This window comes from Rhyacophila brunnea, unplaced genomic scaffold, assembly GCF_057557595.1.
Source record: "Rhyacophila brunnea isolate RB1 unplaced genomic scaffold, BYU_Rbru_1.0 scaffold_12, whole genome shotgun sequence".
In the NCBI taxonomy this organism is placed as follows: domain Eukaryota; kingdom Metazoa; phylum Arthropoda; class Insecta; order Trichoptera; family Rhyacophilidae; genus Rhyacophila; species Rhyacophila brunnea.
This window is the reverse complement of record NW_028232774.1, coordinates 18,110,945-18,128,243: the sequence shown is the minus strand read 5'-3', so window position 1 is coordinate 18,128,243 and position 17,299 is coordinate 18,110,945. Positions and strand designations below refer to the sequence as shown.

Genomic DNA, 17,299 nt, shown 5'->3' with positions numbered 1-17,299 from the left:
CTTTTTTCGTGCAACGAAACAATGTTATAATTTTTATTATACATAATTATTAATCTATAGTTAACCATTAAAATTTTAAGTCTGTGTCAATTTCTTAGGATAGGTTTATAATAATGTTATCGAAATGAAATTCCAACATGAACATTCCAAGCTTTCAATTTTATCGCAGAATCTTTTATATTTTTGTTGCTACAACATATTTTAATTACAATAAATTAATAATATAATCAAAATTACATCTTTTAAAACAATTTTATGTCATGTTTGTCTTATAATAAATAAAATCTTTTCTACCATTATTTTTTATATAAACCTTCAAATTAATTTGTATAATTTTAAGACAACGCAAGTAGTGTATTTTTACCATTATAATATAAAATATTTTATTATACGACTTGCATTCAACAAAATCTTCTTGATGAAGACTTCCTTAATAATGACATGAGTAGTCATTATTATTTTTCCAATAAATCCCATATTGAGGAATAAAATATTGATTTCATTTAAAACTTTGTATTTCAAATTTGAATTTTAAATATACACAATATTAAGTGTTAATATTAAAATTATTGACAATAAAATATATTTTCTTTAATTTTAAATTATTAATGTAAGGTTTGCTAATTTTAAAACTAAAATATGAAATATTTAATTAGGTCATGAATTGTTTTTGCCATAATCTACTCGTAATTAACTGATTTTAATGAATATTAAGAGAATGAGCTTTTTATCTAATGGTGCTACGTATGAGATATTTTTATATATCCTTTGAATTGTAAATATTTCGCTTTACACGCATTCAAATGTAACATTTTTATTTTAAGGAATAAATATTTTTAACACTAAAATTGATAGTTTTACTAAATGTTGCTCCATGAATTTATTTTGTTACAGTCAGTCTAAGCGCCTAAGGCTGATTTTCCAGTCACTTCAGAGTGGCGTCGACGCTGATCGGCAAATATTATGTATTATCACAATCTAGGGTTTCTTAACAAAACTGATTGTTCAGCGCTAAATAGTATCGGCGCCGACCATACGCAACCGTACGCACCTTCTCTGCCAATGAGCGTTGCAGTGAGTCTGGCCTGACAGTCAGCACCGAGCAGCTACGCATCGTCGATGGTCAGCGTGACTGGAAAATTGGGAGGAGGAAGTCTGATATAACACAACACTCAGTGACAAACAGTACAATAAAATGTCATGTCACAAAATCAACAATATATAAACTCATACTGTTCTGTAAATAAAGTATTCCGTGCTAACAGATTTTACTTTTTAATGAATGTGGAGGGGGGTTAAAAGAATGTGATGTAATTTAGATGACAGAAAGTAAAAGATTGTGTCACCCAATATGACAATATGCAAAATCGTGTGACATCAACTTTTAAAAGAGCACATGTAATAAATTGGTAGTCACATATGGTTAAATTAACATAAATACAATTGCCGGATGGCTGCCAATGACGTCTTAAGATGCGAACTTTTCTGAAGGAAGACAGTGTAAGAAGTAGAAGTAAGACTGTCTTTGGACGTCCCGCTTTAAACAGGAAACGGGGGGTAAATGGGGGGGGGGGTTAATCAATTATTTTAAGCATACAAATATGTTGAACACACAACGACATATATTGGGAATGTTGTCACATACTCATAATTGAAACAGAATTCATTTTTACCAATTGAAACGTAAATTGATTTTATTTTTTTATTTTTGCAATAAAATTCGCAGCGTAGTACCAAGGTACCGCCATACATACACCTACCAGCAGTAAAAAGGTTAAAAACCAACCAATATATCTAATATGTTATTTTTTCAGTATATTAATATAATACCATACAAAAAAAATTATAGTCCACATCCAATTCTTTTCAATGCAATATAAAATTAGAAGGAACATTGATCCACATCAATAGGAAGACTGTGAACGAATGAGATACAAGCGGCACAGTGTCTTCATGAGACTTCATCTATATTATAGCCGTCATTTTTTTGAAATGATCAAATAGCAATATTGATCTGTTCGTGATCATGATTGATATCATGGTGTGCCCCCCCCCCCCCCCCTTTATTATGTTAACTGAAATAAATTGAAATACACTCATATCAACTAAAGCATACCGAAAATAGGTACTTTTTTCAGTAAATGATGAGTCTTTCCGTTTACATTAGCGGTAATATATAGTTCACAGTTCTGACTTGGGATCAGTTTCACTACGCAGCATATGAGTTTTGTCGATCCAGCATATAGTTGTTCCCATCAAAACGAGAATCATACCCAGCATTGTATCTAAAATTGAACAAAATCATGAAATCTTTCTGTGGGTCTATTCTATGCTTATCGACCGCTAAAGTGATAAAGTGAAAAATATTATCAAACTTAGGGTAGGTTTGTATCAAAATATTAGCACTTATTGTAGCAATTACACGAAGCCGGTTTTTATTGTTGCAATAAGTGCTATATTTTAACGGCACCTATCTTGCTGCTGTTAAAATATCGCACTTATTGCAACAATAAAAACCGGCTTCGTGTAATTGTTACAATAAGTGCTAATATTTTGATACAAACCTACCCTAAGTTTGATACTATTTATCAATTTAGTGTTCGATAAGTATAGAATAGACCCACTGGTATGCTCAATGGTGGCTATATGAGGCCGTGATCGACAGGCCGCACATACAAATTTCGTGAGTTATCTCGTTCGAGTTTGAGCTAAAATTATTAGCCACTGTCGATTGATTTGAATAATCTAAAAAATTAAACACACAATGACATCTTTTTGAATAATTATGAAATACTAAGCCACAAATTATCGGTATAATCGATTTTAGTAAAAGCTTCGCTCAACATTCAATGTGTGTCGTTAAAAATCTGCGGCCAGTCAGATAGTGCCATAGTAATTTCTTGAGGCATAGAAAAGCTTAAGAGGTACACGAGTGAAAAAATTTTCACACAAAAGTTTTCAAAGCAATTGTTTTCATAACAAATATCCTATGAATAAACCAATGTATGATTGTTTCGAAAGATAGATATGTATGACAGTACATCTACACGTTAAGTATTAGTTTAGGATTGTTCAGCTAACTGATCACTCTCGTGTTTTGAACATCACCAATGATTGCTTCGTTCCCACGACGTGTAACACTCAACTGGTGGGGGTTGCATTTTGATTATAAGGAGCATCATGTCTAATTATTATTATGTCAATGCATGGTGTTCCATGGGAATAAAGTGTGCAGTTTTAGTAGAATGGTTGAAAAATACTGGCATAAGGTTACCTCTGCTTGGTTTATCTTCGCCAATGATCCAACCAGTCAACGCAGTGAATACAAAAGTAAGAGAGTTCACAATTGGCACCACAAATGACAGGTCTGAACTTTGCAGTACAAACATGTACGCCACGGAGCCCACTTGGTTCAGTAAAAATGGCAGCATATACTAAAAGAAAAGAACTATTTTAAATATTCATTTCAAATTATATTATAAGCTGCATATTCAAAAAAAGGTAAAAGTATATCACCATATTCACTCCTAAGAGGAGCATATGGCCTGCCATATTATAGTGATTGTTATAATAAGACTTTTTATGAGGATTAGTTTTTAGCCATTTTGCCAACTCATAGATTGATACATTGAAAAAATATACATTGAAAAACAATATGCGTTTCTTTTTGTATTCAAGCAGGATAATTTTCTGGTTTCTACATTTGCTAGAATAAAACTTTTATAATTCTGATTTTATCAATCACAAATACGTAGCAAAGAACGACACCCCATTTAGTGACTCAAGAACCTCCATGATTGGTATGAATGCGACTCCACTGAACAGTTCTGGGTAGCAGACGACGAAGCAAAGATTACTCTGATGGTGGCTGACCTCCGATAGGTGATGTCACAAACGCAATATGTAGTATGTATTCCATATAGTTTAATTATTATCATGTGAAGTTGTCAATTAAAGCAGACAAATCCGATACTGATGATAAACTATGTGGAATAAGTACTACATAATGTTGTGTTTTATTTTAATGAATACAAAAGTCTTTCCACCGAGAATAGACAATTAACACCATGTTAATTACTATTTTTACTTCAAAGCAGACCACGCAGAATAAACATTAACTAAATAGATATTTTCAACAGGGAATGGTTGTTAGCCATTTGTTCAGGATTAAATAATAGGCGCTGGATTTGAGCGTACTACTAATTGAATTTATACTTAATTCTGAAATCTAAGAAGAATAATTATTTGGGATAGGTACTATTTAATATTGATATTCTCTTAAAATTATCACCCAATAATTAAATTTGTATAAAGTATTATTTGTTTAAACCTTTTTCATAGGTTAAAAATATCTTCATTGTCATTATTTATGGTGCAATAGCCCAAGTTAACACTTCTCTGAACAGACGGTTTTGCGCCAATTTAAGGTCTCGTCGATCTGAATCCATTCATTGGACACACCCTGTCCATCTTAATCAGAAAATTTTGATGCTTCAGATTACATCAGAAATTCCTCATAGATTGAATTATGTTGGAAAATAAAACCGAAAACAATACATTCACTACGATAAAACTTGTGGTATTATTTAAATTTAAAAATCTGTCAACTACGAACCCTCCAATTTTTGATCAAATAATAAAATTCCTTAAAGAACTTTAGAACCTTTGACTTTTCTTCAATTCTTTTAATATCATTAGACGCAAGCTTTACAAATGGGTTTGTGCATCCCCATAATACTGCTACTAGAACCAGGCCAGCTGAAAAAAAAAGAAATCCCATGTATTGCGCTGATAAAACAATATAATATGACTCAGGTTTTAAAATTAGTTTTTATTTATGTTGAACGCTTTCCCTATATGAGCAATATTTTAAAGTAAGTAACAAATTAAGAAATTATTACAAGATAAAAAGAACTTTTTATACACAACGTTTTTAAATTTTCTGTTGAATCATATAAACTTGACTTGACTAGCTGAAACGATCATAGAATACTGAAATGTCATTTTGACATTCATATTGATTTCCATAGTAACGCACGTATATATAATTGAATTATTATGCTCAATATGCTCAAACTTGTACTTGATATGAAGTAAATAAAAAACAAACAAACAAACTAATATAGAATAGGTACTGAAATGTTTTCCATAGTAACGCACGTATATATTAACAATTTAGTTGCTAGGACCCCCCTAGCAACCAATAATAGTGGATTGGATTATGGATTTCTTCCGAAATAACTTTTCATACAAAACAGAATTAACTGAAAATGAGCTCAATTCTACTTAAAGATGGCTAAAAGTATTAAAAAAATGCATTGGCATCGTGTTCTGATATATTCTAAAAGTTTCTAATGTCTAGCTAGTCGGGAAGTTAGTTAAAAATCGATTGCAAGATTTGTACCGGATAAACAACCGCCGGACAAATAAGAATACGACCTAATAAAAACGTTGTAAAATCAGAACACCCAGAGTCCGATGCAGAACCATACTTAGGCGCGAAAGTCCTTAAGATACGCGCCTAACTTTAAAAGGCTGATTTCGACGATCTAAATTCAGTAAGAAAAACATATTATTCTGATTATGCCTAAGTGGAAGAGAGAAAGAACATGCAACGTGTTTTTCTTGTTATAACGGCTGCATAACGTCCACAACTCTGCATTACGCTCCCAATATCTATGTTTACTTTTACTAAACATTAAAAACATTTAACTGTTGATTCAGCCATTCAACATCTATCCTTACGAAAATGCTGAAATCTCAGACCGTAGTTGTCATCAGAGGTAAGGATAGAAATATGCCAGAAATTGAGCTCATGGTCTCCATAATCACCAAAGAAGGTCTTCATCAATTTGAGTGGGATGAACAGTTCTATCCAAAGATTTTGAATCTTCTTCAAGAAGCTTTCTGGTAGTTTTACTATAAAAATCACTAAATACTAATACTAACTAGTAAATTCCAGTTTGACGTCAGTGTTATTTTTGTGTGCAAAAAAATATACAAGTACCTACCTACTTAATGATTTGAGTTTGTATAAAAATTAGTAGTGCTCTTATTAGTTATTTTTTTGTTCATTTGTCATTGCAATGTGTTCAGGCTCCATCTTTATACAAGAAGGTTTTCTTCAATATAATTTAGTTCTATCCCATATTTTGTAATTAATAAAATTATGTCACATTTTAGAACTCCCCACACATTCATCAAAAAATCAATTTTTTCAATGATTTCAGTTTTTCTCGTAATTAATTTTTATTCTCAGACAAAAATTATTTTTTATTTTATTGATTTTGTGTGTCACGTTTTCTACGTGAGCCCATAATCATCACATTATATCGGATTCCTCCCTCCTTAGGGGGTGACGTCATATAAGTAGGATCCCAAAGTGGATATTATTTTAAAAAAATCGGCGTGTGTACTTATGTTCGTGCGTTAGAAGTTATACTTCTTCAGTATAACAAAACAAAATAAGCCATTACCTGAGTCTATTAATATTACGGTGGATTAGGTTGATGAAAACGTACGCGATTCATTTGTCTCATATAGCACATAATTGTAATAATAAATGTAATTTAATTATTGTATTGGACCAAAACTCATCTTTGCCATACAGCGGTTATAATCAATTCAGAAGTACCCATGATGAATTAATAAAAAATCAAATTTTAATATATTTTTTGAACTATTTACCAACTCAACATTCACAAAATTTATTTATTTATTGATATATAATTTTACTAATAAATAATACTTACATAAATATAGCCTCAAATCTTGATACACAATCTTTACAATGAAAAATAAATATACACTCCAATATAAATAAAGTTTTATGAATATAAATTAAAAGTGTAGAATGTTAGTCTCCAGAAATTTGTTTATAAACATATATATTTATTATAACATAATATTAGTTCTGTTTACAACACGTGCTGTTTACTTGGTTGTATTGAACGACTAACTAAATGACACTATGCGCATGTACCCCTGAGACCGAATTGAATATAATCATAATAATAAATTATGTGTTGCATCGCACATCGCATCACACGCCAAAAATACACTCTGATCTGTTTTCCCAAATGCGCCAAAAGAAGTATAACTTCAAAAATATTACAAACACAAATAACTGGATCGATATATCAGTTGATGATAAAAAATATCTGCAGGTTTGAAGGTTCCAAGATAAGGTTTCTTGTGTTATAAATAAATAAAACATTGGTTTTAGAAAATTCGTTAAATTTTATTCAAAATTAGTGTTGCTGTGTTATATAAAAAAAATGCATTCAATAATCATAATTACTTACAATATAAAATGTAAATATAATGTAAAAATTCAACACAAAAACAACTTGAAACTTGAAGAAAAAATTTACATTCGTAGTAAGTGCCTGTTATTTGTCAAAATCATAAGCAAAATTGCTTTCAAAAAATGCTTAAATATGAATTTATAATGACTCCCAGTGTGCTTTGGCCCTTATAGAAAGTTTGCTGAATATACCTTCTTTCAACCATGTCCGATCCTAATAGGATCATATGGGCCTCCACAGAGTGGAGGTTTGTATTGACAGATTTTGTTTTTACGAGAAGTGAATGTCAGCCACTCAACCTATTAGGTCCATACTCTAACTCATACACAAATTGAAAAACAATATGTGTACTTGTCAGACCCAGGATTCCAACCTGAGACCCACGACACAATATTATACGCCTACTATACGTTAAGTTTTTATTAAAAACAAGTAAAAGGTAAAAAATGTGTATGTATTAACAAAAGCATAATTTAAAAACGTACTATATCCACTAAATATGGCTTTACATTCAATTTTAAAATGACAACATTTACAATACATAATACTCTTTTAGGGTACGTATTAACAATAATAATATTATATTCTACATGATAATGAAAGTTGATTTTTAAGGGCACATTATTCAGCTTTAAAGAAAGGGTAAATATTTCATATATACCTCAAATTCTTCATTCACGACATGTGCCCCCTTAAATAGCACACATTCTGTAAATTGATAAAAGTTGTCGCTTAATGTGATACACAAATGTTAATCAATTTTACTCAGTCAGAGCTATATGAGCAAATTTTTTTGAAAATCAGTACAAAAAATAATTCTTACCTATATAAAAAGAAAATTACATTTCAATTTGCTTGCAGAAAAATATGAGTATACAGCGATTTAATAAAATTCTTATAAATAATGTAAATTCATAGTACAAAAATTAAAATAAAACAAAATTACAAATTATTGAATTACTGCATATTATTATAATGTTAAAAGACTCATATCACTGGTATATTCTGTTGCCTTTTTATACAATATTATGAGAAAAAAATTAAGACAGAATATACCGGTGTGTGCTTTTTATCATTGATACTACTTTATATTAATTAACCATAATTAAATTATGCTGCATCCATTTGGATAATTTATTTTACTTAGATAGCTAAGAGATATGTTCCGATGTGGATTTTGGCCACCTCACGAAGAGGTTTCGTAACATTTTTTTTAATGAAAAATAGATGTTAGCCACTTACTCAACCTATTAAGGTGGATATCCATATCTGGGATTCGAATCCGAGACCCATAACTTACCAAGCGGACACATTGTGTTACGTTAGTTTAACAAAAATATTGTCAAAAAGTAAAAATCATGTAGACTTGTAGACCAAGCAAAAACATTATTGTATTAAAACTATGTATAAGTATACGTATATAAGATAAGATTACATTCTGATAAATATATTCAATTTATCTTAACTATACAGAAATAAATTTTAAAATCTAAGATTTATTTTAAGATTACAATAAAACTTAATAGAAAATGCTTATAAAGTATGAGACCGTGAGAATTGTGCGATATATTTAAATGAAATGACTAAACTATTTTTTCATTTACGAATCATACTTATAAAACCAATGAGTTATGTAAGCTTTTGGGTAACACAAGACATTCTGTTCCTTTGGCGTCTAGATTATAGTAAAATGACATTGGCCCTTCAACAGAAATATTCTATTGCACATTGGGAAGAGACAAGTATGACTGTAGTACGACTTCCATGTTACCCAAAATCTTCATTAACGCAATTGTGTTATATGAGATCAAGGCCAAAAATTATATTTAGGTAGCATATATGTATTTTGAGTCCTCAAGAGGATTTCATAAGCAAATCACCAAAATTACCAATGAGGAGGTTTTAAGACGAGCCAATAAGTCAAGGTAAGATATCAAATGCAGAAAGGCTGCATACTTCAGCTATATTCTGGGCAATGAAAAACATGCCATACTCCAGCTCATGGCATAGATAGGCAGAAGCTAGCCATAAGACATTAACAATGGGTAGAGGAGAGGTATGCTGTTAAGATCTGACATAAATTGTGCATACTAAACTTTGTCAGTCAAACATATTTGCTTTCATTGAACTAAGCTACAATGTGTAGATAGTGTTTGTTAGTTTTTAAAATTCATTTAAACCCCTTTTTAACTTATTATTATTTTTTATATCGATTATGGTTTGATATGGGAAGGGCTTAATGAATATTAAAAAACTAGCCAACACTATCTGTAATAATATGTATTCTTAATTCAACAAAAACATATAAGTATGATTGAAAAAGTGTGCACTATGTATGTCAAATCTTAACAGCCTACCTCCACCTTTCGTCACTGGCACTAGATCAACTTGGCTATGCAACATCTGTAAGTGGTTCAATGTCTAAGGCAGGGTTTCCCAAACTTTTTCTGCAATGGAACATCAAAATGCTTGGTTTAATTTATGAGCACGTGTGGGTTTAGTGGGTGGTTTCTTTTTTGCTGCAATTGGCGCTTTAGCTGTAGTGAACACTCTCGGCTGCATTCGAGGCATGGATGTGAAAGGTTTGCTATTACTGTCACAATATTCGACAAATTTCTTCGGTTCGACCATACAGCACTCGAGCAGCATGAGACAGTCTCCTTCGGCGTGGTGGGCCCCCGTCGGAGCTTTACCCAACAGCCTTTCATACAATTCACCGAGTTTAAAGCTCTGTTTCACATTTTTTACTGGAACATTTTTCATATTGCTTACGCAAGCTTTTTCCTGTTCATATAGCGGTTCTATAGTTGAATTTTTCTGTGGAATAAAACAACTACGCAACGAATCCAATTGCTGGTTAATTCCGTTGACAACATTTATGTTACTTTGCGAATGGACATTTTCACTTAAAGAATTGCTCATCTGTACAGTATCATCGTTCTGAAATATTTGTTCTTGCGATAGGTCAAATGATAACTCCTCATCCCAGGTATCTAATTCGTCTGTAGTAATGTCTTGTTCTGTATCATTGTCCGCCGAATTTATCTGTGATTCTTCTGCGGGTTTTGTATTATTGACAAACGTTTTTTCTAGATTATCCAACGCTTCCCAATCCAAGCGATTAATATATAATCTACCGAATTTCTCTTTGGGGGTCGATTTCTTCTTGTTAAACTGACGAAACATGGATAGTGAATCAATGCACACAACGTCATCGCCTAGTTTCATTTTTAAATCGTCAATTTCAGCTCTCAATATTGGATAATCGAAGAGATTTCCATTGTGGACTACAAAACAGACAGGTTTTTGCTGCCGATCAAGAAATCCATTAATCGTATCCACAGTGTCTTTATCAAATTTTCTTTCGTTTTGCAGGATATGGTTCGATAATCCTGTTATACGAGTTACGATATCACTTATCACTCGTGCGGTAAAGAAGCACAGCACTAACTTTTGCAAAACGCGAGGCAAATATCCAAGTTCCGACGACAGGATGTGGTCACGATTGACAGCAATCATAGCAAGCTCCGTTATTTTTGTCTGATTTTTCTCTTGATACGGTAGGCCCGTAGTTTCAAGATCCAAGAATACAAACGAGCCGATCCGAGCCATTGTTGAAGATTATTATGAATCTCAGTAACTAAAGTAAACAATGACGCCCCTAAGGTGATTCAGAAGCTTACTTATCTTACCTATAGCGTCAATCATGGCGGTAGTGAACGGAAGTCACCAGTTATTTACTTGTCGTTTATATATGTTCTACTGCGATAACATTTTTCAATAAATTCGAAAAATTGTTTAATTGGTTAAAAATTGACCTTATATTTATCGTAGAGTCGATATTGACAGCTCATGACCCGAAACCTCGACTGACAGACAGAATGACAGTTCTTTGCGCAGAATAATAAATTATTGTCGTGGCATCAGTGTTGCCATCTTTTCAAAGTGGAATTATAGTACAGAGCCTCCAAAATTATAGTATTTGGGGAAAAAATATAGTACGAGTTGCCATCTTCTGTTGAAAATGTATAGGTTTTTTGTTTCTCAGAAAAAAATAACGGAGAATTTGAGAAACTCCGAGACCCCTTCCGGGTACCTTCCCTAGGTACCTCTTCCGATCTAAAATGCTTACAGATTTCAATAAATTTCATTTTAAAGGATAGTCAAGGGTTTTTTTACGTTTTTCGAGCAATTTTTTTTTTCAAGTTCTGCAAATCTTCTTATATTGCAAAATTATAGTACTTTGCACCAATTTATCGAACAGAAATATCTTAGTACTTTTTACATATTTTTTCCTTTATTCAAAATTATAGTATTTTGGGCGTACTATACCTGTTTATCGTACATAGTACGCAGCCGAAAACTACAGTACAAATACTATAATTATAGTACGGTTGGCAACACTGCGTGGCATAGACTAATATACTTTTGTCTGTGGTTTGTTAGTGATGGGTAAATGGTTTTTTTCACAATTTCGATGGATGATGACGTAATAGTATGTGTTACGCCGAATGTGCGAAATTGACTATTACATGAAATGGGCAAAATTTTGGCTAATTCATGTAATAGTCAAGCCTGTTGCCTTATTCATGAATTAGGTAAATTTTCTGCCGAGTACGTGAGTTCGCCAGGGTACCTATTAGGGCATTCTTACTGTCAACATGACAGTAGAAAAAGTAAATTGAATACGGATGGTTTTATTAGTTATAATTATTGGACATAATATAATATTATTATTACCTATTAGGTTAGGTTAGGTTTTGTAATTCTGAATTATTCAACTGAATGTCCATTTTGAGGTTAGCTAACAAGTGTCAACAAACTATCACAAACATACAATCTACCATTGCACGATTGATACCCAAGCACGAATCAAATCGCGAAAATACCTTTCAATAAAATTCTTCCGTTATCATAATATTATAGTTCTAGATTTTTTTTGCGCATAGTAAATGGATATGAACGTCATTGTAGTTATTGATTGGTATATTTTTATATTATAATCAATGACATTTGACACATTTGGTTAGTTTGATTAGTTGCAAAAAACACCACCGGAGCGCGACCATCTATTTCGACCATAGATAATATACGTACATTTTGACCAATGCATGAGCATTTGACACATTTAGTTTAGTTGCAAAAAATACCACCGTAGCGCTACTATCTAATTTGTCCAATATATGAACTAGGCAGAAAAATTACTGCCGAATTCACGCATTCGCCAGATATTTTGTCTAATTCATGAATAAGGCAACGTGCTTGCATTTTTCATGATTTAGGCAAAATTTTGCCCATTTCATGTAATAGTCAATTTCGCACATTCGGCGTAACAGTTAGTTCGCTCGTGTCCGATCTTGAAAATGTTGTGTAATATTACATAATTTGGGCGATGGTTGTGCAATCTTTTTTTTTTTTTTAATTTATTTAATAATGGTGAAGGTCAAAGAGATTGAAGACTGGAGAGAAGCATGCCATCATTTACGTACGAAAAACTACGAATCGGAGAAAGACAGTTGGTATTACTGGAAGCTGCTAGCTTCAAGTTCGTGTCGTAAAACAACATGGAGGCTGCCGGATAAATGAGTGTTGTATTATTCTACGTTATTCGGCTAAAAAAAGTGTGTATTAATGGAAGAATACATTAAATGAGTAACAGCATTTCGGAACAATATATGCATACTATTAAGTTATACATTGATAGTTTTTCCTAAAAGATCTTTTACAATAACAATTCACAACTTTTACAATAAACGTCAAAAATGGTTGTATAGTGTGAAAAATGCCCAGGGCCGTACTCATAATATTATTTTGAACCCAAAATATTCAATGTGTTTTTCAAAGTAAAAACTGTTAGTGGACATTCATTATTTACATAGATTTATATTTCATTTCAGAATTAATTATATTTTTAAGAATAGATAAAACAAAAAAAATTATTTATATGAAGTAGGTATGTAATGGAGTATAATGTAGCAATTTTGCAATGTTATGAATTATTTAATGTTTTTTTTGTATGAATAATAATATAATATGCAAAATAGATAAAATATTTTAATTATCTATATAATCAAATTGTCTTTATATTAACAAGTAATTTTATAAACAATATGTCAAAAACGAACCATGTTATATTTTTATTTTATAAAATATTTTCAAAATACACATGTGTAAATAGGTAATATTATAATAAACTTCTTTTTTGGTGTGTAATTAACTGTGTAATTTCTTTAACATATTTGTGTTTTGTATTTAATAGTTTTATCTAAACAATAATACGAGGGTGGGTCAATAATTCCTTAGAAAAAAGCATTAAAACAGTTTTTATTTTTGTATTTTTTTTTTATTTCTCAACATAATCTCCTTGGAGCTCAATACACTTGGTTAGACGTTTCTCAATTTTTTTTAAACCGTCAGAAAAATAAGTTTTCGGAAGGTCCTCAAAATAAGCATTTGTCCAATCGATGACTTCTTCATTTGAAAAAAAACGTTGTCCACTTAGCCATTTTTTTAAGTTTGGGAAAAGGAAAAAGTCACTGGGGGCTAAATCTGGCGAATACGGTGGGTGGTCGACCAATTCGAACTTCAATTCTTCAATTTTAGCCATTGATCGTAAACATGTGTGAACACGGGCATTGTCCTGATGAAAGAGGATTTTTTTCCTGTTTAAATGAGGCCGTTTTTCTTCAATTTCGTTTTTTAGCTGGTCGAATAAAGACGCATAATAATCCCCTGTTATTGTTTTTCCTTTTTCCAAATAGTCAACGAAAATAATTTCACGTGCATCCCAAAATACAGTAGCCATAACCTTACCAGCTGATTTTACGGTTTTCGCCTTCTTTGGACATGGTTTGTCTTCGCAATCCACTGCTTTGACTGTTCTTTCATCTCGGGAGTATAGTGGTGTATCCATGTTTCATCTACAGTCACAAAGCGACGAAAAAATTCATCCGGATTGCGTTGCATGAGCGACAACAGGGCTTTAGAGGCCACCACCCTATTGCGTTTATTGTCGACTGTGAGCAAACGCGGCACCCATCTTGCAGAAATATTTTTCATGCCCAATTTGTCATGTAAAATAGAAATGACGCTACCTTTTGAGATCCCTGTAACCTCAATTATCTCACTCAACTTTAATCTTCGGTCACTTAACACCATATCGTGGATTTTATTGATCATTTCTGGTGTAGTCACCTCTACAGGACGTCCTAAGCGTGGTTCATCCTTTGTTGATGTACGACCACGTTTACATTCATTTAACCAGTTATAAATAGTTGCAAGTGAAGGAGCAGATATGCCGTGAACTAAATCCAACTCATTTTTTATTTCCTTTGCTGTTAACCCTTTTATATTAAAATGTTTAATAACAGCTCTAAACTCAATTTTCTCCATTTTCCATTTTTCCATTTTCCACAAGCAATTTTTTTTTTTAAATGTACGAGAAACACACAACAACCCGACCAATCTGATTGAAACTTCGCAGCATACTGAATCGGTAGTGCCGCTGCATGAAAACAAACCGCTTACAGTACTAGTCGCGCCACTTGTCGGCTTTTCTAAGGACTTATTGACCCACCCTCGTACTATGTTATTTTATATATTATTATGAACAATATGTAAAAACAAGATCATATTTTTTATTCCAAGATTTACCCATTTGCTATTAATTGATTTGTGTTTAATTATTCAAAATATTGTGTTTTTTGTATTGCTATTAAAAATAAAATACTTCCATTTGCATTATTCTTTCTTACCCTGAATCGTAATAAAGTTTTTATTGCGGGAACTTTTTATAATGAAAATACGTTTATCATAAATTGGTTGTAAGCTGAAGTATTGATAAAAAAAATACTCAGTGGGGTGTTTTTATGTCTGAGTACGGTCTATTTGCAGCAAAGTGTACCTAATTTCATTAGGATACAACTTTGGCTCACAAAACGAGTACGCACTGATATTTATGTGCTCCCTCTGTGGGAGGAGTCCAATCCCTTTGGTGAAGGTATATATATCTCGTTGGTCTGGTTTGTAATAGCGGTGTATCTAGATAGAGTGAGATCAGTATCGGTATTGAGCGGCTGGGTGTTGTTTCGAGTCGAGGGGTTTCAATTGTCCTTGCAGGGGTCTAGGAATTATTCGGATTGGTGTGTATGTTGGAGTGCTAGGTTGTCTTGGTATGTTTGTTGAATTTTTCGTTGGTTGTATGTATGATTATCGTGTGTGAGTAACGCGGCAAGTCTGCGGTTTGTCGGACGTGTTTACTTGGCGAGTGTTAGCTCGGTAATGTGCTATTTCCTACATACGACCTGATGTTTATATTATTTTTTAATTACCTAACTATTTTATTTATTCATTGAATATTTCACAAGGTTTACGAATGTAACATTCTAATAATTATTGAACATACCTACATCATTTTGAAAACACTTCTGAGATTATAATATACCTATTATAACTAATAGAAAAAACCTTTTTGAAAAAAGTGAGACACCCTGCAGGAATCGAACCTGCATCTCTCGGGTATCGCGCCTATGCACATAGTCCACTACTATGCTGAAGGAGTCATACTTAATTATGACAAATTTTAACTATTGGCCTTTTAATACTCACTGAAGCGCTTTCTAAATTGAGCTACTATTTGGCGATCGGCTTTTGTATTTTAAATCAAAGTAGGTAGGTATCACTTTAATTACTAACCGATGTCACAGATCACTCCAAGATTTTTTTTTTGTACTTTTTGTTTTTTTTACTTGAACACTTGCTAATAATTTTTAATTAACTATTTTTTTATTCAATGAATAATTCACAATATTTAAAAATATAGCATTCTAATTATTGAACATACATAATTTTGAAAACACTTCTGAGAAAATCGCCATCGCAGTAAAATCGAGATCGCCAAATAGTAGCTCAATTTAGGAAGCGCTTTAGTTAGTATTAAAAGGCCAATAGTTAAAATTTGTTACAATTAAGTATGACTCTTTTAGCATAGTGGACTATTTACGTGGGTGCGATAGGTACCCGAGAGATGCAGGTTTCTTACATTTTTCAAAAAGATTTTTTCTATTGCTTATAATATATTTTCTCAGAAGTGTTTTCAAAAGTATAATGTTATATTGTTGAATTTGACTAAATCAACCCAAATGACCAACCAATTTGGACTTCTAGATATTTTTTCCCAAATACGTAGGTTAATAAATTCCATTAATATCCATCAGCATTAGTATATCTATAATTTGTACTTTCATCAAGTTCATGACTACAGTAGAAGCTCAATTAACCGGACTAATAGGTATTAACAATAGTCTGGATTATTAATTTAATATAATAAAATGCAAATTTTTATCGTACTTCCGTTTTTATTTAATGTCTTACTAACATTACTGGTCGAAACGATCAAATGAAACCTGTCCAGATATTAAATAAAACCGGAAGAATACGATAAAAAATTTGCGTTTTATTAAATTGAATTTATAATACAATGCATTTCCACCACAAATTAACAGTTAACACAATAAAAGATGGTCTGGATAACGATTAATCTGGATAATCGAAAAAATAATAAAACAACAAGATATCCGGATAATTATTGTTCTACTGTATTAGTCGCCCACGATGGATAAACGGTATCGTGTCAGCTTATAATATTGTGAATGGTTAAAATCCTGTCTCTGACAAAATTCACACATTTTTCGTTATGTGTTATGAGTCAGAGTATGGACCTAATAGGTTGAGCAAGTGGCTAACATCCATTTCTCGTTAAACAAAAATCTGTTAGCTCCACGCTGTAGAGGCCTATTTAGGATGTGATCTTAGGACCTAAATACCTATCTAAAATTTTATTTTACCAGCATATTTTTAGATTTTTTTTAAATATTTAAGATTATTCTTTTCTATTATTGTTTGATTGGTCTAGATAGAGTTTGATAGGATCTCCACAGTAGATAGATTCATGTTTGCTGAAATTTTTCGCAGAACATAGCTGCGCACATTTC

General features: G+C 32.0%; 2 protein-coding genes across 2 annotated transcripts; both read right to left on the bottom strand.

Annotated features, from left to right (window-relative positions):
- Positions 1–1,710: 1,710 nt before the first annotated feature.
- On the bottom strand, positions 1,711–11,254 carry LOC147077846 (transmembrane protein 234 homolog). The gene is made up of 4 exons (XM_085960896.1): positions 11,000–11,254; positions 4,616–4,758; positions 3,275–3,434; positions 1,711–2,285 (listed from the first exon to the last, which is right to left on the bottom strand). Exons 1-4 carry the CDS (start codon positions 11,013–11,015, stop codon positions 2,182–2,184), a joined length of 423 nt encoding a protein of 140 aa, XP_085817022.1. The 5' UTR covers positions 11,016–11,254; the 3' UTR covers positions 1,711–2,181.
- LOC147077847 (uncharacterized) lies at positions 9,520–11,229 on the bottom strand. The gene has a single exon (XM_085960895.1). It carries the CDS (start codon positions 10,917–10,919, stop codon positions 9,768–9,770), a length of 1,152 nt encoding a protein of 383 aa, XP_085817021.1. The 5' UTR covers positions 10,920–11,229; the 3' UTR covers positions 9,520–9,767.
- Positions 11,255–17,299: the final 6,045 nt, after the last annotated feature.